Source organism: Drosophila miranda, chromosome XL (assembly GCF_003369915.1).
Source record: "Drosophila miranda strain MSH22 chromosome XL, D.miranda_PacBio2.1, whole genome shotgun sequence".
In the NCBI taxonomy this organism is placed as follows: Eukaryota; Metazoa; Arthropoda; class Insecta; order Diptera; family Drosophilidae; genus Drosophila; species Drosophila miranda.
In genome coordinates, this window is record NC_046673.1 from 21,888,044 (window position 1) to 21,906,173 (window position 18,130).

Below are 18,130 nucleotides of genomic sequence, written 5' to 3' on the forward strand. Positions count from 1 at the left end.
ACCACTCAAGGCGTTAGGAACCTTTCGGTACTGGTATCGTTGTCATCGAATCAAGTGGAATAGTAGTTAACATGAAGGTGAGTCCGAGTCCGAGTTCCCCGCCCCCCACACACACGTCCTGGATAGCCACTTTATATCTACCCCTTCTCCTCTCTGCCTCTCCCACCAGGTCTTCGTTTGTATGTGTGCTCTCTTTGCTGTGGCCAACGCCGGCTTCCTCGGTCTGCTCGGAGGTGGCGGTGGCGGCGGCGGTGGTGGCGGCGGTGGCGGCGGCGGTCTTAAGGCCGGCATCAGCTTGGGCGGCAGCAGCGGCGGTGGTGGCGGCGGCGGTGGGGGCGGCTATGGTGGCGGCGGCGGCTATGGCGGGGGCTATCACGGCGGTTCACATGGCGGTCATGGTGGCGGTCCCGTCCAGGTGGTCAAGGTCATCCATCAGCAAGGCGGCTACTCTGGCGGCGGCTACTCCGGAGGCGGCGGCGGCGGTGGAGGCTATGCCGGCGGCTATGGCTACGAGCCCGCCCCACAGGTCTACAAAGTAAAGGTCATCTCCGAAGGCGGCAGCCATGGCCATGGTCCAGCCCCCGGACCAGTCTACGGTGCCCCAGAATCCGTCAAGGTGATCAAGTTATTGTCGGAGTCCGCTCCTCTGGTCAGCGGTCCATCTTTCGTTGGCGGCGGCGGCGGCGGCTCGTCGGGTGTTTCCCAGGTGATCAAGGTGGTGCACGAGAACCATGACGGTGGTGCTTCCTACGGCGGACATTCTGGCTCAATTCAGGGTGGACACGCCAAGGTTGTGCGCGTTATCCATGAGCATTCGGGCGGCTTTGGCGGAGGCCCAGCTTACGCTCCCATCGATGTTCCCGGACCAGCTCCGGTGTCTTCCTACCTGGCCCCTGTCCAGGAGACTCCAGTTTATGCTCCCCCTGCACCCGCTCCAGTCTATGCTGCCCCTGCACCCGCTCCAGTTTATGCTGCTCCCGCTCCAGCTCCAGTGTATGCCTCCCCACCTCAAGTGAACTATGCTCCAGCTCCTGCACCCGCTCCAGTTTATGCTGCTCCCGCTCCAGCTCCAGTGTATTCCTCCCCACCTCAAGTGAACTATGCTCCAGCTCCTGCCCCGGCTCCAGTATATTCTGCTCCCGCTCCAGCTCCAGTGTATGCCGCCCCACCTCAGGTGTACAGTGCCCCCATCCAGGCACCTGCGCCGATCCTGAGCATCCCCCACCAAGCACCCGCCCCAGTGTTCGCGCCCGAGGAACAACTCCTGCCCGTGGGACATGCGCCCGCCCAGACCTACGGCCCACCAGCCTACTAAGACGCTTTCCCCCCACCTCCCCGTCGCCACACATCCTAGACTTGGGAAGACCTTCGACCTACTACTACTACCACTCTACCTCTATCGACTTTTCCTACACAACGCCATGAGTTAATTTAAGTCATTTTTTTACCCATTTTTTTTTGCTAGAAAATACATAAATACCGAAAAGAAAAATTCCAATCCGTGGCCTACTCTCACTTTCAACAGCACAGCCACAAAGCCACAAAGCGGGACTGACTGGCTGGCCTGGCTGTAAACTTGACCTTCCGATCGGGTTTCATTTCGGATGGGATGGGAGACTGTGCACACGCGCAGCAGTCGAAGCAGCGATTTCCATACAAATCCACCACACCGTGCAGCAAGATAGACATGATCGTTCGCTTAGGCATACGACACTTTCTCAGCAGCGCATGATTTCCCATGGCAGCAGGAACTTCGAGTATTTGATACTCTTACAGGATGATTGTTCGCAATAAACTTCGGATAGGGTATGTAGAACAAACAAAAATTTGCGTTGCAATTTGCCAAACAAAAAGAAGTGGTTACTCTGATTTTTCCTCGAATGCAAAGCCTCGTCTTCCTATGGAGGCTACATATTATATAAAAAGTAGTAGTGCGATGTTGATTAAATAACGTTTAGAATGGTTTTGAGATCCCTCAGATCTGTTCCACAGAAACGAATCAGACAGACGAGCGGTGGAGAACTTTGATAATACTTTCTGCATGTGTGTAAAAACAGCTATTGCCGATGGTTTGCTGATTGTTTCACAGGTGCAAGCTCGTATGTTTCTTCCATCTTTCTCGCACACTTCAGACAACCGTTTAGTAAAAGATTTACTCAACATATAATTATAGCATTTGCATATTGGGGGAGCCCCGAAATCTTGCCTTAAGCTCTCTCTCCATGGGGCAGTGTACGGCGAGAAAATATACCTTTTGTTTTAGGAGGGGCTTACAAATCGTTACAAAGACGATTAGTAGCAACAAAAAACACATGAAAACAACACAAAAAAAAAACAAAAACTCGTGCGCTGAGATGCGATGCGATTGATCCACGAGGTTGTCATTAGTTCGATATTATTATTCTCCTTTTATTGTTTCATAACGTGGGATGTCAGCCAGCTTTTGAAATTGGCCACCAATTCAGTTATGTTGTGTATCTATTTACTTTAAACGCAATGCCTTAGCTTTTGGGTGTTGTGTGTGGTCGTGATTACGTCTATTCGGCAGCTTTGACTAACGCCTCAGCGACTTCGACGGCAATGGCAGCTTCTGCCTTGGCCTGCAACGGAAAATGGGAGAGTGATGAGAGTTCTGGACGGGGTTTGAGCGGGAGAGAAGGACGTACCTTGTCGTCACCAGCGGAGCTCAGCTGGGACTGATATTTGCTCAGCAGTTGTCTGGCCTCGGCGACGTCAATGTCCGCGACATTGTGAGCTTCCTCGGCCAGCACCTGAACGGAAGAGTCCTCGTTGACGGTCACCGAGCCGCTGGAGACAAAGTATTTGGTGGTCTTACCATCGTTATCCACAACCTGGACAACACCTGGCTTCAGCACAGCTGTGGGCAGAACATACAAGACCCATTTAGAAGCGTTTCGAGTGTGATATAATCAGCGGGGCGATGGACTTACCCAATGTGGGCACATGCTTGGCCAGAATGCCGAAGGCTCCACTGAAGGAGGGAACATCGATCTGTCGGACCACGGCGGCATCGTAGAAGGTCTGGTTGGCAGCAGCAAAGGTCAGCTTCATTTCGTCCGAGTAGGCCCGGGACTGGGCAAGGCGAGCGCCGCGTGCGGCCAAGAAACGGGCATTCTTAACGAACGACATATTTCACTGCAGAGGAAAAGGCAATTATATTAGTGTTTTGCGTTGATGTCCTTGCAGCAGCAACTTCTAATCATAACAACATATTAAAATTATGTAACTTTGTAGGTTAGGCGGCGTTCAACTGATTTTCTCCCTGGAGTCACAAACCAAATCCATGCACAAGTCCCAACACCGCCCTCGGTTTCAACTCGGAAAACACTTTCGCTCTACGCCATCTTCACCTTTTTTCTATTTGGAGTGTGGCAAAAAAGGAATACAATGGAATTTGTTGCTGAAAATCGGCCGCTGTTTTTGCCCAGAATAGAGGTGTCAAACCATCGAGGGCACTATCGATAGTATCGATGTTTTGGTGCTAGCCGCTAATATCGATGGTTTTTCGACTATCATAGTACTATCGAGAATATCAATCTCCCATCTCAAAATTTTGTAAACTTTTTAAGAAGACGATTTCTGGTGATGGCAGTTGGCCATGGGAACCATGGAGTTGTCCCGTCACTATATACAAACATACATATTTTGAAAATTTTTAAACTTGGAAGAACAAGACTTCTGTACATGGGAGGGGGTGGGGTGAACGTGGGAAATGGTATGCCACAAAGCAGACACTATCAGAAATAGAACTCCACTAGAATGCCAGCTACTGAAGTAGGCCAGACCCCCACCAACCGCCTGGAGTAGCCAAGCCAAACTGTAGAAATCGCCAGACATCGAACTAAAATCGACATAATTGTTGCAACAAACTAAAATAAATAACTTTGAAATGGAATGAGAGTCGGTGTTGTTGTTGCGTATCGATATCAGATTTATTGACCCTCAGAAATATACCGAGCTACTTGACAAATTTCAAAATATACCGTAAATATACTGCCGAATTATTTGCATTCAAGTTGCATCGCAATTGCAGCAAATTTAACAAAGTCTAATGTCATACAGCTTTAAAGAGTCCCTTAATTTGGCTTATCGTCGTATTTCACTACACTTCCAGATCAATCTATTTCACAAGACGGTGACAGGGCTGCAATTAAAAAAAATAGCATATTAATTATCGATCAGCTATCGATTACAGTTAGGGTTTCAGGGTTGATTTGAGGGAGACCATTATTTAAATTAATTTCTGTCTGTCATGACTGAACAGTCTGCAGGATTCCAATAACTTTGAGATATCTGCTACACAAATAATAAGGTGCAGTACAGAAACCGCTTAATATGTATATTGGTAAGTTTTATTGTGAACAAATCGGTAAAGCAATTACAATTTTTGCTTAAAGGCGGACTAGAAAGTCGGTACTAGAGCTCGCTGAGCTTAGCCTGGATAGATCGCTTGTGAGGAACCACTTGCGTTTGCGAATCAACGACTCGGCTGTGCTCAATGTATCCCTTACGGAGCAGCCCCAAACCATGACACTGTTGGGCTGTTTGTCACTGTGAGCAGTGACCATTGGTATATGTTCCCACTGAAGACGGTTGGAGTAGCTGTGGGCGCTGCTGCTGGGCCAGACGATCTTCAGTCACAATCGATGTTCTATAACGTGACTGAAAAGATCGAAGATCCAAGTACCTACTTTCTTACGGACGGACTTGGAATGCCCACTGTCGCTGCTTCGTTAATGTCGGAGCACGCCCAAATAGCCCACTTTGCTGTGGCCTACCAGAACAAGGTTTTGATCCACGGTATGAACTGTGTCGATGACTCCATTGTGACGCACGAGGTCGAGGAACCGCATCTGATGCCTCGCTTTCTGTACAACCTTGCGGGGGCTCTGAGGTGAGTGCCGCAGCTTCTGGGTCAAGCCATACCGATTTAATGTTGTCTTTTTCTGCTATTTTATTAGACGAGCGGACTCTGTGGATGCGGCCAATTACATGTCATTCAGTGAAATCGATGGCACGGCCTATCTTCTGGTTGTTTACAGGAGCAATGAGCTGCGACTCTGGTCAGTGGATACTATGCAGGCAGTATCCACCATTAACTGCTCTGATGGAGGTCAAGGAGCACCAACAGCACAAGGACGTAAGTGTTCGAATTCTAGAATTTCTATCTTTGGAGCTGCTAATGCATATTTGGTTTATTTCTGCAGCACAAACAACTCTCACACAACGATGGGGCTAAGTTTTTTTGCGTGCAACTCGACAAGAATATGACAGATGTTGGTTCCAGAGACATAGAATTGATTATGAAGCACACAGTGGTGAAGCCAGACATGGATCTGATCGACTTTAATGTCACCCTCATACACATCTGTGCGCTCTGGAGCAATGTTGAAGGTGATTTTAATGTCTCCACGATCTATTATGGTTGTAATCAGGCCATTCAAAGGGGTCTTCTGTCCTAGAACCACCACCAGATAGTTATTGTCTCACCATGCAGCAGGGCATCGATCCACGCGAGGCCTACTGCTCGTACATTTTCCATCCGGGTCGATTCGATCGGACTGTGATTACCAAGGCCTTATATGTGAGTATATCTTTGCCGGAAATGTAGATTCATCTATTGTGGATTCCCCCCAAAGGATGTTCCGACGCGTCAACCTGCAGTTTGGTGTTAGGCAGCTGTCGATGACAGTGCTCAAGGAGCGGGTGTACCAGGCTGTCAAGGATGAGATCCAGAACGAGTTCAAAGAGCTTGTCGTCAGTGATGGAAATCGCCACTAGGCTATGGGATCGTGTCTACTCCTGCTGCGAGCCACATCAAGTAATCGGAGCCCATTGGTTTGGTTTTTCCATATTGGGTGCCATGGATGCGGCATGCCTCATTAGGCGGCAATCTTTTTCCCTGCTACGTCCATGCGAACTGTGGGAGCATATTCTGCTCATTGGGGAGCAAGCCACAAATGTGGCCTCGCTGATGGCCCCATTCTTTCGAGACAATCTCACAATGTCGACGGCATTCGCTGAGCTAATAAGGATTATCACTCAGTTGGAAAAGAGCCTCCCAGAGAATGTCAAAATGGAAATGGATAAGAAACCGTATCAGCGAGAGTCGCCCATCGATCTGCCAGAAGCATAGATGATGACTACACTGGCGCCATCCTGCCAATGGACACCGTTCAGAAACTGAAGAACGCGCTACTGCTGCTGAATATTCTTTGTGTGATCGATCCGGATGCACCGCCGCCAAACGGTAGAGCCAATCGCTATAGCTTTATTCATATTATTATTGTTGTATTCTCTATTTTCTTTTTCCATATTATGCCAGGTCCACGCGTTTCCTGCTGCCAACTGGGGCATTGTTTGGCAGCGAATACAGAATATCCATTGTAGCTGAGACGTTCAAACAAATGGCTTTGATACGGTACAATATAAATACAAATATATCCCCCATTTAATCTGCATCTAATTACACTTAATATTGTATCTCCTTTGCAGCATTTCCGTCTGTCGAGATTTACTCATTGACTATAGATTTTGGAGCAGCAATACGATGAGACGGAACAACATTTCCTTACAAAGACTGAGAACTATATGAGATCGTATTACACTCATTTTTGGCTGGCCGTGACACCCATTTCCTCGAATATCCCAGCAGGCTTGTAAGCAAAAAGACCCTGAATCCTTAACATTGAATGATTTATAATCGTGTTCACATTATAGTGACGCTTCCATTCAGCGCCTCAATCGGGCAAAGCTCTTCGAGGGCTAAGCCAACCAGAAGCTGCGGCACTCACCTCAGAGCACCCGCAAGGTTGTACAGAAAGGGAGGCTTCATATCCGGTTCCTTGACCTCGTGCGTCACATTGGAGTCATCGACACAGTTTATAACGTGGAACAAAACCTTGTTCTGGTAGGCCACCGCAAAGTGGGCTACTTGAGCGTGCTCCGACATAAACGAAGCAGCGACAGTGGGCATTCCGAGTCCGTCCGTAAGAAAGTAGGCACTTGGATCGTCGATCTTTTCAGTCACGTCATAGAATATAGATTGTGACTGTAGATCGTCTGGCCCAGCAGCAGCGCCAACATCTACTCCAGCCGTCTTCAGTGGGAACATACAATACCGATGGACACTGCTCACAGTGACGACCAACACAACAGTGTCATGGCCTGGGGTCTGCTCCGTAAGGGATACATGGATCACAGCCGAGTCGTTGAAGCGCATAAGCAAACGTATCACAAGCGATATATCCAGGCAAACCTCAGCGAGCTCCAGCACCGACTTTCTAGTCCGCCATTAAGCAAAAATTTTAATTGCTTTACCGATTTGTTCACAAAAAAACTTACCAATATACATATTAAGCGGTTTCTGTACTGCATCTTATTATTTGTGTAGCAATGTCCGCCAGATATCTCAAAGTTATTGGAATCCTGCAGACTGTTCACCATCGATAGTATCGATGGTTTTTCGACTATCATGGTACTATCGAGAATATCAATCTCCCATCTCAAAATTTTGTAAACTTTTTAAGAAGACGATTTCTGGTGATGGCAGTTGGCCATGGGAACCATGGAGTTGTCCCGTCACTATATACAAACATACATATTTTGAAAATTTTTAAACTTGGAAGAAGCATTGACAAATTCTCTAATTTCCTTAATAAATTTATTCGCTAAAGAATCCCTTTTAATGATGTTGTTTGGATCAATCAGGAACGCTGTGAGTTTGGCTCCTAGTGCGTTTAGCTTATCCTGGGCCAGAGAAGATGCCACGGATGAAGATCTCACAAATTTCTCGCTCATTTGGACGTAGTCTGAGTTTATTGAGTTCTTCCACTCTGCCATGTTGGCTGCTGCCTTGGCCGCCTCTGCGTTCCGGGCGGCAACCCTATTGGATTTGGTCACTTCCGCGAAAGAGGTGACAGAATGAATTTCCCTGGCGGACTCTAAGCTGTTATTTAAGAATTCAGGGGAGCGGTTAGATTGCCAACTGGGTCTAGGAAATTCCCCTTGATCCCTTAGGTTGGGGGAAGTTCTATCAAAAAGGATCGGATATCTAGCCTTGACCTCAGCTCTAGTTAGGTTTTCCAGTGTCATACACTTTTGAATGGCGTACGCTTTTTTCCTGGCCTCACACTGCGGGTGGGTGGCAGCATGTTCCCCCTTGCAGTTAGCACAGACCAGCCCTGAGCAGATAATATCTTTGCTGTGATCTTGTCCGCATTTGAAACATTTCGCTACACTCTTGCAATGTTGCGCCAGATGGCCAAACCTAAAACACCTGAAACATTGAATAAGCTGAACAAAAGGTTTCACTTCTACTTTAGAATATAGAAAATTGATTTTGGTTGGTAACTGCTCTCCTCTGAACCAGAGTTTCACCCTGCCAGTAGGTACACGTTCCCCCGATGCTCTATCCCTTCGCGTAATCCGAACTATCTCCTCAATTGGGATATCCGAGGTTACAAGCTCCGCTAGCTGTTCCTCCGAGTAGTGCCCGGGGATCCCAAAAATTAACCCTGCTTTTTGGACGAAGTGCCTAAAGATTCGGGTTGAGTACCCTTGAGCAGCGAAAACACTGTTTTCCACTAGCCCGTTTGCACACTCCGCCGACCCGCACACAATCTTGCACCTGCCATAGCCCATTCTAGCAACCTCCTCGATATCGCTAATGCCCTGTTTCAGCAGTAGATCGGATAGATCAAACTGGTTTATAGCAATTCTGGCATTATTCGCACTCATTTTGTCGATACAAACAATGTATGGGCCTTTATGCCCCTCATAATACTTGTTAACGATGATTTTGCGGTTACTTCCGTTTTTCGTACTCACGGAAGCCACACAAACCGCGTCAGTCTTCTCTCTCTCTTTCGTCGTAGAAATGTTTGATGTCATGCTTGTTGTCGTGTTCGTGGACATGTTTGTCGACACGTTCGTCGACAAGTTTGGTTTCTTGCACAGCAGTTTAGAACCCAAAAGCTGCGGAGCCGTTTTTGCCGCCATCTTTACTCCTACCCGCATGGCGGATTTAGCTTCTCCTTCCCTTTTTTTCAGCGTTTCCATGCGAATTTTAACTCCCGTCGCCTTCTCCGTGGCCATCCTTGTCTTTCCTATGCTTGCCATGCTTCTCAGGGTCCAGACGGAGTTCCAAGAGCCGTTTTAAGAGATATTCCGGAACGCCATGCAGTAAATTCCAGGTTTTTCGACTTAATTGATGAAGCTTTGGGAATTTCTTCGCGCCGTCTTCGTAGGCGTGTGAGGCACCCCCAGAAGCTTCGGAAAATGTCTTTTTGATTAAAACTATCAGCGAGCGTCTTGAAATATGTTAATTTTTTCCTTCCGCAAACAATTTTAGGTACGCGCCATACCAGTGTTGAACAACGTTTTTGAACACATGTAATTAATATTTATAAAACTTTTGCCATTTTGAAATCGATGAATTCTTTTCCGTTCATTCACAGGTTTTGTGCTGAATTTAATATTAACTGTATTTGTTGTTTTGCATGGTGTAAACAGGCTGATAAGCAGTGTGGAGCTGGATTTTGTAAAAAAATTTTAATTGATATTTAAGTGCGATATTGCGCACTTGATAGCTGACACGTATAATATTGATGCGCTTTACAACATTGGTAATCACCGTTACTTGACATATAAAAGGAAAAATTATAAGGCGTCATATTTTTTCGTGCTAGCCGCGATTTTTCTTTATTGTGGATAAACGGAGCTTATAATTGCGACAAATCAACTTAGTTCAATTAATCATTAGTTGGTGTCGCTCTGGATCTAATTACTAAACATAACAAAATCAGAAGCAAAATGGGTAAATATGTGTGTGTGAGAAGTGTGATAAGTGCGGCTAATAATTCTTACCATTCCGTAATCAGAGGGGACTGATCAGAATTCAATTTTCGCCCGTCTGAACTCAATCTACGGGAATCTTAACGGAGCATCGCCGCGCAGCGTAACAGTCCTTAAACCTAATTACCAAAAGAAACAGGTCGACAAGAAATGCTTGTACGTGGACGCCAACAACAGTGCGGAGAAAAAAGAGGAGGATATCGGATCCGATCTGCAATCGGAGAACATTATTATTAAGACATGCATATGCAAGCGTCCAGCGAAGGCCCTCGAGTGTGGTCGCTGCCACCACTACTTGCATGGACGCGTTGCCACAATATGCGAGAAGCATCCATCTGTAAGTTCTTGCCTATATTTTCCTTTGGTTGATTATGTTCTAAGACCCCATGTGCCCACAGGAAGCTTACCTAATGGACTTTCGCCAGTGTCCCTACTGCTTGGCGAGCGCCAAAGTAATCAAGGAATTTTAAAAAAACTTGGGCTCAGATCCGTCAGATTGAGAACGCCATACTATCCGATAGTGATCTGTAAGCCGAGTTTGATACTCGTCACCAGCAGAATCAATTTACATTCAAAAATGTATATCTAGCAGTCAACTTAACGTGTTGAAAATACATCTGTGTTCAATTAATTAATGTGTTTTTTTTCGGGGTAGAAGTCTTTCTTTGTATTAATGTATGTAAAATAGCATCGGACACCCACGAACGCACATGACAGGCTTCATATTTACATGCGACTTAAGATGACGGAAAAGGAAACATGGCCTAGCTGGGTACAGCAGCAACGGGAGCACAAGAGCACCCCAACCAAGTGGATTACCGCCAAGTTAGTGCATTTAATTGAAGTGCTGTTTACATTTGTATGCCCTTCTTTTTACATAAGAACTATAAACGCCTAGATCACCTTTTGACGGCAGGATGAGATCAGCAGAAGCATTGTCAACTGGCTGACACTGGCTTGGGGGCTTCCAGATAAGTCACACCGTGTTATTCTATATGTATATTATGTATAGTTTGTGTGCTTCTTTTAACCCATCTACCATCTCAATTACAGTGCGGCTTTAACGCGTAGATTGTAGAGGCATCGCCCCATTCAAATGAGCAGAAGAATACATGGCACCGAAAGTAATTCAATCACTTAATAGGTCAGCACACTTTGAAATTGATTTTCAAGGGCTCAATAGCACCACGTATGTACATCCGCCGGACACATTGGTAAGTCGTCCTAACTCCTAGCTTTAGATTCCATTTGACTCTGTTTCTGGTTATTTTCTTACATCCTGTGCTGCAGTTTTCTCAACCACTTGCAAATCCATTGAATGGATTCATTTCTGCTTCTACCTCTTGGAGATCCGCATTTTGGTGCTCCTGGTGCGCTCATCCGGTCAGAACTTACGGAAATTGGCACGCAAGTTCGACTTAACCGGCAGTGTGACGCGTGGATAGGAGATCGACAAGAGGCCACAAGTGGGAGTTGCGGGAAGAGAACCAGTCAACGGTGATGTGTCGCTGCAGCGTTGAACCCTATGAATCTCCAGGTCGTGGCCACTATGAATGACAGCCTTCGTTCGTAGAGATTCAACCTTTTGAAGAATGAACACTAGATAATATTTTGACTGGAATTCGTCTTTGCGCCATTTATATGATACAAATACCAGCTTCATCATACCGGGGGTATTCGAAATTATATCGCGTAAGGAATTTGGTCAAAAAACATTTAAATAGACACATTTAAATATATGTATATGACAAACGCTGTTGCATAAGGTGAGTCAAGCCTCTGCGCTGACCGGCCCATGGGCCATTGATCAGCCAAAGTATTTGCACACACCACGTCAAATCATCCTCATTATAATCACTCCGATTTCCATTCAGATACCTGGCTGGGGCTGGCCTGCCCCAACACTAGCGATGCTTTGTAACCGTCATTCGAAACAGCTTTGACGCAGAAACAACAAGGTGCTAAAATGCCGATCGCTTTAAAAGTTGTGTGCTGTTATTGCTGCCTTTGATGGTCTTCAGATGAAGCTGAAACCGAAACCGAACCCGAACCCGAACCCGAACCCGCCATGAACAACGACCAGGTAACGGGTCATCAGCAAATCGAGGAGAAGAGCCAAAGAGACTACTGGGTCTGAGGGCATGACAAGGTCTGGTCTGGTCTGGGTCTGGGGTCGGGGTAACATGCGCAACAACGCGCATTAAATAATTTATACAAAAATGCACACAAAATTAACAAATTTCAAATTTTGTTGCATGATATAATAATCCGGCTGACGACTCGACTCCGGTCCGGTGCCAATTCGTTTGTTTCCCAGAGAGCGCTAGAGATTGGGCCAATCGACACAAATGTATGTATGCCTGAGCATACGAAGAGCTGTTGCAATCCGAGCGACCCAAGAGGCAGATGAAGATCCGATCCGATCCGACTCGATGGTCGTTAGCCTACCAGAGCCAACGAAGCGCCCAAATCGATAATCGTATGCAAAGAGCCGGTCAGTCGCGGTTGCGGTCTCCGCCACCGTCGTCGTCACCGTCGACGTCGCGTCAGCTTGATATTGGGATATGCTATGGGGGGCCGCCTTTGCCCTGCTTGACCCACGAAGCCAGCCCCCGATCGGTCACCCTATGCTGGTGTTATCTTCTTGTAGTTTTTGTTATTTGTTTGCTTGTCCGCCGGCGTTGTTAGTGTTGCATATTATTTGGCCATTGAAGAAATAGATGAAGACGACGGCACCGGTAAAGGGTGTCTTATCGACAAGCAATGTTATTATTACCCTCTCGTTGCTATCTTAACGCATTTCACAGAATGGTGTGCACCAGTGCAGAATGTGCTGTAAAGCTTTCATTGAGTAAACGAGAGCGAACACAACACCCTGTATGAATGGAGGAGGGACTCCCATTCAGATGCGTGCGTGTGCTCAAACATCTCATGTGAGTTGCAAGAGCAGCAGAGATACTACTCGTAGTAGCCTACGACGGCAGCTGACGTCACACATCTCTCCATCGCCGTCGCCGTCGCCATCGCCATCTCTCGCGGGTTGCGTCGCCTCTAACGGGAGTGGGCAATGTGGGCAATGGGAAACCCATATCCGATCTATGTATAAAAGCTTCGGGAAGCTCGAAGCTGGCATCATTCACTTCCCGGGAACAGCCCGACGCGCACAGGTGTTCCTTCCACACCCCACACACACAAATAGAGAATCTCGGACGGAGTCAACGGTTTAGCTAACATGAAGGTGAGTGGATCACTAGCCGGAATTTGGATAACGAACTAAACGGAGGAGGAGTCGGCGGTGGCGGTGGAGGAAGTAAGACCACATACAATGTCATTGCCACGCCCAGCTCAGGAGGAGGTCATGGCGGCGGAGGTGGTGGCGGCGGCGGTGGTGGTGGTGGCGGACATGGATATGCTCATAGCCATGGCTATTCCCATGGAGGCGGTGGCGGAGGCGGAGGCTCGGCTCAGATCATCAAGGTCATTCTGCAAGAGGGCCAAGGCTACAGCAATGCTGGCGGCATCGCGGCTAGTGGACACAGCTATGGACATGGCTATGCCAGCGGCCATGGTCACGGCCACAGCCACGGCTCCTATGGCGGTCAACAGGAACAGATCTTTAAAGTTATCGAGCAAGCCCCGGCTCCGATCCCAGTCTCATCTCCAGTTGCCTACCATGCAGTAAGCGGCGGCGGCGGCGGCAGTGGCTACTCCTATGGCCAGGGTCACTCGTCCCACTCCTATGGACAGTCCTACGCTTCTGGCCATGGCTATGGCGGCTCCTCCTCCTACGATGTGCAGCAGCTTAATGCCATCCTGCCACAGATTCTCCAGCTGGTGTTGCAAGAGGACGCCTTCGGTAGTGGCGGCGGCGGCTCAGCCGATTTGGGTGCCATTAACGGGCAGCTGATCAATGCTTTCGGCAGCAAGGGCAATGCCATCATCATGAAGGCCGATCAGGCCCAGGACGCCTTCTTCAAGAGCGGCCACGTTGTGCAGCGCGGGACTCTGAAGGTGATGCGTGTCCAGGACAATCAGCAGCAACAGGTTCAGTCTGGTGCAGCTGCTAGTGGCTGGAGCAATGGTGGTTCCTCCCATGGGGGTGGCGGCTGGAGCAGCGGTGGTTCCGCTCCAAGCAGTGGCTGTGGCCGTGACCATGGCCGCTGGCATAGCCATGTCCATAGCTGTGTCCACTAGCCGCGATGCCGCCAGCATTGCTGTAGCCTTGGCCCTCTTGCAGAATGACCTTGATGATCTGAGCCGAGCCTCCGCCTCCGCCACCGCCTCCATGGGAATAGCCATGGCTATGAGCATATCCATGTCCGCCACCACCACCACCGCCGCCGCCACCACCTCCGCCGCCATGACCTCCTCCTGAGCTGGGCGTGGCAATGACATTGTATGTGGTCTTACTTCCTCCACCGCCACCGCCGACTCCTCCTCCGCCGCCGCCTAGTAACGACAGGAAGGTGGCATTGCAGGCACAGACCGTGGCCAAGAGACAGATAAAGACCTAACCGTCAGATAGAGTAACCGTTCCGTTTAGTATATATCCGTTTAGTTCGTTATCCAAATTCCGGCTAGTGATCCACTCACCTTCATGTTAGCTAAACCGTTGACTCCGTCCGAGATTCTCTATTTGTGTGTGTGGGGTGTGAAAGGAACACCTGTGCGCGTCGGGCTGTTCCCGGGAAGTGAATGATGCCAGCTTCGAGCTTCCCGAAGCTTTTATACATAGATCGGATATGGGTTTCCCATTGCCCACATTGCCCACTCCCGTTAGAGGCGACGCAACCCGCGAGAGATGGCGATGGCGATGGCGACGGCGACGGCGATGGAGAGATGTGTGACGTCAGCTGCCGTCGTAGGCTACTACGAGTAGTATCTCTGCTGCTCTTGCAACTCACATGAGATGTTTGAGCACACGCACGCATCTGAATGGGAGTCCCTCCTCCATTCATACAGGGTGTTGTGTTCGCTCTCGTTTACTCAATGAAAGCTTTACAGCACATTCTGCACTGGTGCACACCATTCTGTGAAATGCGTTAAGATAGCAACGAGAGGGTAATAATAACATTGCTTGTCGATAAGACACCCTTTACCAGTGCCGTCGTCTTCATCTATTTCTTCAATGGCCAAATAATATGCAACACTAACAACGCCGGCGGACAAGCAAACAAATAACAAAAACTACAAGAAGATAACACCAGCATAGGGTGACCGATCGGGGGACATGCCATGCCCCGATCGGCCGCTGCTTAAGCGTTTAGAAATAACCAGTATTTCAAAGATATTCAAATGCAAATCTTTGGAAGGCTATATTTCAGATAAGTAGGGTCAGATCGGTGAAGGACCAACTGTCTCAGGATCGCGAGGATCTAGACTGCCGAAATGCATCAAAATCTCGGATCGGCCGCTGCTTAGCCGAGATATAGCGTTTAGAAATAACCAGTATTTCAAAGATATGCAAATCTAAATCTTCGGAAGGCTATATTTCAGATAAGTAGGGCCAGATCGGTGAAGGACCACTTAACCATCATGATTTTTTGCGAAAATCGTGAAAAAAGTGATGTCCCTTTTTCTGATGGCAGTCGAATTGCAGGACTCGATTTGCTGATGACCCGTTACCTGGTCGTTTTTCATGGCGGGTTCGGGTTCGGTTTCGGTTTCGGTTTCAGCTTCATCTGAAGACCATCAAAGGCAGCAATAACAGCACACAACTTTTAAAGCGATCGGCATTTTAGCACCTTGTTGTTTCTGCGTCAAAGCTGTTTCGAATGACGGTTACAAAGCATCGCTAGTGTTGGGGCAGGCCAGCCCCAGCCAGGTATCTGAATGGAAATCGGAGTGATTATAATGAGGATGATTTGACGTGGTGTGTGCAAATACTTTGGCTGATCAATGGCCCATGGGCCGGTCAGCGCAGAGGCTTGACTCACCTTATGCAACAGCGTTTGTCATATACATATATTTAAATGTGTCTATTTAAATGTTTTTTGACCAAATTCCTTACGCGATATAATTTCGAATACCCCCGGTATGATGAAGCTGGTATTTGTATCATATAAATGGCGCAAAGACGAATTCCAGTCAAAATATTATCTAGTGTTCATTCTTCAAAAGGTTGAATCTCTACGAACGAAGGCTGTCATTCATAGTGGCCACGACCTGGAGATTCATAGGGTTCAACGCTGCAGCGACACATCACCGTTGACTGGTTCTCTTCCCGCAACTCCCACTTGTGGCCTCTTGTCGATCTCCTATCCACGCGTCACACTGCCGGTTAAGTCGAACTTGCGTGCCAATTTCCGTAAGTTCTGACCGGATGAGCGCACCAGGAGCACCAAAATGCGGATCTCCAAGAGGTAGAAGCAGAAATGAATCCATTCAATGGATTTGCAAGTGGTTGAGAAAACTGCAGCACAGGATGTAAGAAAATAACCAGAAACAGAGTCAAATGGAATCTAAAGCTAGGAGTTAGGACGACTTACCAATGTGTCCGGCGGATGTACATACGTGGTGCTATTGAGCCCTTGAAAATCAATTTCAAAGTGTGCTGACCTATTAAGTGATTGAATTACTTTCGGTGCCATGTATTCTTCTGCTCATTTGAATGGGGCGATGCCTCTACAATCTACGCGTTAAAGCCGCACTGTAATTGAGATGGTAGATGGGTTAAAAGAAGCACACAAACTATACATAATATACATATAGAATAACACGGTGTGACTTATCTGGAAGCCCCCAAGCCAGTGTCAGCCAGTTGACAATGCTTCTGCTGATCTCATCCTGCCGTCAAAAGGTGATCTAGGCGTTTATAGTTCTTATGTAAAAAGAAGGGCATACAAATGTAAACAGCACTTCAATTAAATGCACTAACTTGGCGGTAATCCACTTGGTTGGGGTGCTCTTGTGCTCCCGTTGCTGCTGTACCCAGCTAGGCCATGTTTCCTTTTCCGTCATCTTAAGTCGCATGTAAATATGAAGCCTGTCATGTGGGTTCGTGGGTGTCCGATGCTATTTTACATACATTAATACAAAGAAAGACTTCTACCCCGAAAAAAAACACATTAATTAATTGAACACAGATGTATTTTCAACACGTTAAGTTGACTGCTAGATATACATTTTTGAATGTAAATTGATTCTGCTGGTGACGAGTATCAAACTCGGCTTACAGATCACTATCGGATAGTATGGCGTTCTCAATCTGACGGATCTGAGCCCAAGTTTTTTTTAGATTCCTTGATTACTTTGGCGCTCGCCAAGCAGTAGGGACACTGGCGAAAGTCCATTAGGTAAGCTTCCTGTGGGCACATGGGGTCTTAGAACATAATCAACCAAAGGAAAATATAGGCAAGAACTTACAGATGGATGCTTCTCGCATATTGTGGCAACGCGTCCATGCAAGTAGTGGTGGCAGCGACCACACTCGAGGGCCTTCGCTGGACGCTTGCACATGCATGTCTTAATAATAATGTTCTCCGATTGCAGATCGGATCCGAAATCCTCCTCTTTTTTCTCCGCACTGTTGTTGGCGTCCACGTACAAGCATTTCTTGTCGACCTGTTTCTTTTGGTAATTAGGTTTAAGGACTGTTACGCTGCGCGGCGATGCTCCGTTAAGATTCCCGTAGATTGAGTTCAGACGGGCGAAAATTGAATTCTGATCAGTCCCCTCTGATTCCGGAATGGTAAGAATTATTAGCCGCACTTATCACACTTCTCACACACACATATTTACCCATTTTGCTTCTGATTTTGTTATGTTTAGTAATTAGATCCAGAGCGACACCAACTAATGATTAATTGAACTAAGTTGATTTGTCGCAATTATAAGCTCCGTTTATCCACAATAAAGAAAAATCGCGGCTAGCACGAAAAAATATGACGCCTTATAATTTTTCCTTTTTTATGTCAAGTAGCGGTGATTACCAATGTTGTAAAGCGCATCAATATTATACGTGTCAGCTATCAAGTGCGCAATATCGCACTTAAATATCAATTAAAATTTTTTTACAAAATCCAGCTCCACACTGCTTATCAGCCTGTTTACACCATGCAAAACAACAAATACAGTTAATATTAAATTCAGCACAAAACCTGTGAATGAACGGAAAAGAATTCATCGATTTCAAAATGGCAAAAGTTTTATAAATATTAATTACATGTGTTCAAAAACGTTGTTCAACACTGGTATGGCGCGTACCTAAAATTGTTTGCGGAAGGAAAAAATTAACATATTTCAAGACGCTCGC

General features: G+C 47.1%; 5 protein-coding genes and 1 pseudogene across 5 annotated transcripts; 4 read left to right on the top strand and 2 right to left on the bottom strand.

Moving 5' to 3' along the window:
• Positions 1-71: 71 nt before the first annotated feature.
• LOC108157618 (glycine-rich cell wall structural protein 1.8) lies at positions 72-1,315 on the top strand. The gene is made up of 2 exons (XM_033396109.1): positions 72-77; positions 170-1,315. Exons 1-2 carry the CDS (start codon positions 72-74, stop codon positions 1,313-1,315), a joined length of 1,152 nt encoding a protein of 383 aa, XP_033252000.1.
• A 1,069-nt stretch (positions 1,316-2,384) lies between these two features.
• Positions 2,385-3,481, bottom strand: LOC108158878 (ATP synthase subunit delta, mitochondrial). The gene is made up of 4 exons (XM_017291636.2): positions 3,372-3,481; positions 2,952-3,156; positions 2,667-2,878; positions 2,385-2,600 (listed from the first exon to the last, which is right to left on the bottom strand). The coding sequence occupies exons 2-4, from the start codon at positions 3,148-3,150 to the stop codon at positions 2,538-2,540; spliced, it is 474 nt and encodes a 157-aa protein (XP_017147125.1). The 5' UTR covers positions 3,151-3,156; positions 3,372-3,481; the 3' UTR covers positions 2,385-2,537.
• Positions 3,482-3,705: 224 nt separating this feature from the next.
• LOC108157703 lies at positions 3,706-7,699 on the top strand (annotated as a pseudogene).
• A 1,780-nt stretch (positions 7,700-9,479) lies between these two features.
• Positions 9,480-10,507, top strand: LOC117186986. Its single transcript, XM_033388510.1, has 4 exons — positions 9,480-9,647; positions 9,711-9,838; positions 9,903-10,213; positions 10,275-10,507. The coding sequence occupies exons 2-4, from the start codon at positions 9,835-9,837 to the stop codon at positions 10,344-10,346; spliced, it is 387 nt and encodes a 128-aa protein (XP_033244401.1). The 5' UTR covers positions 9,480-9,647; positions 9,711-9,834; the 3' UTR covers positions 10,347-10,507.
• Positions 10,508-10,618: 111 nt separating this feature from the next.
• LOC117191160 (glycine-rich protein DOT1-like) lies at positions 10,619-14,031 on the top strand (the record flags this gene model as incomplete). The annotated part of the gene is made up of 2 exons (XM_033396128.1): positions 10,619-10,701; positions 13,131-14,031. Coding segments are annotated over exons 1-2 (984 nt in total), but the record flags the coding sequence as incomplete, so codon positions are not given.
• A 2,916-nt stretch (positions 14,032-16,947) lies between these two features.
• LOC108150803 lies at positions 16,948-17,975 on the bottom strand. The gene is made up of 4 exons (XM_033387544.1): positions 17,808-17,975; positions 17,617-17,744; positions 17,242-17,552; positions 16,948-17,180 (listed from the first exon to the last, which is right to left on the bottom strand). Exons 2-4 carry the CDS (start codon positions 17,618-17,620, stop codon positions 17,079-17,081), a joined length of 417 nt encoding a protein of 138 aa, XP_033243435.1. The 5' UTR covers positions 17,621-17,744; positions 17,808-17,975; the 3' UTR covers positions 16,948-17,078.
• Between the last annotated feature and the right edge of the window lie 155 nt (positions 17,976-18,130).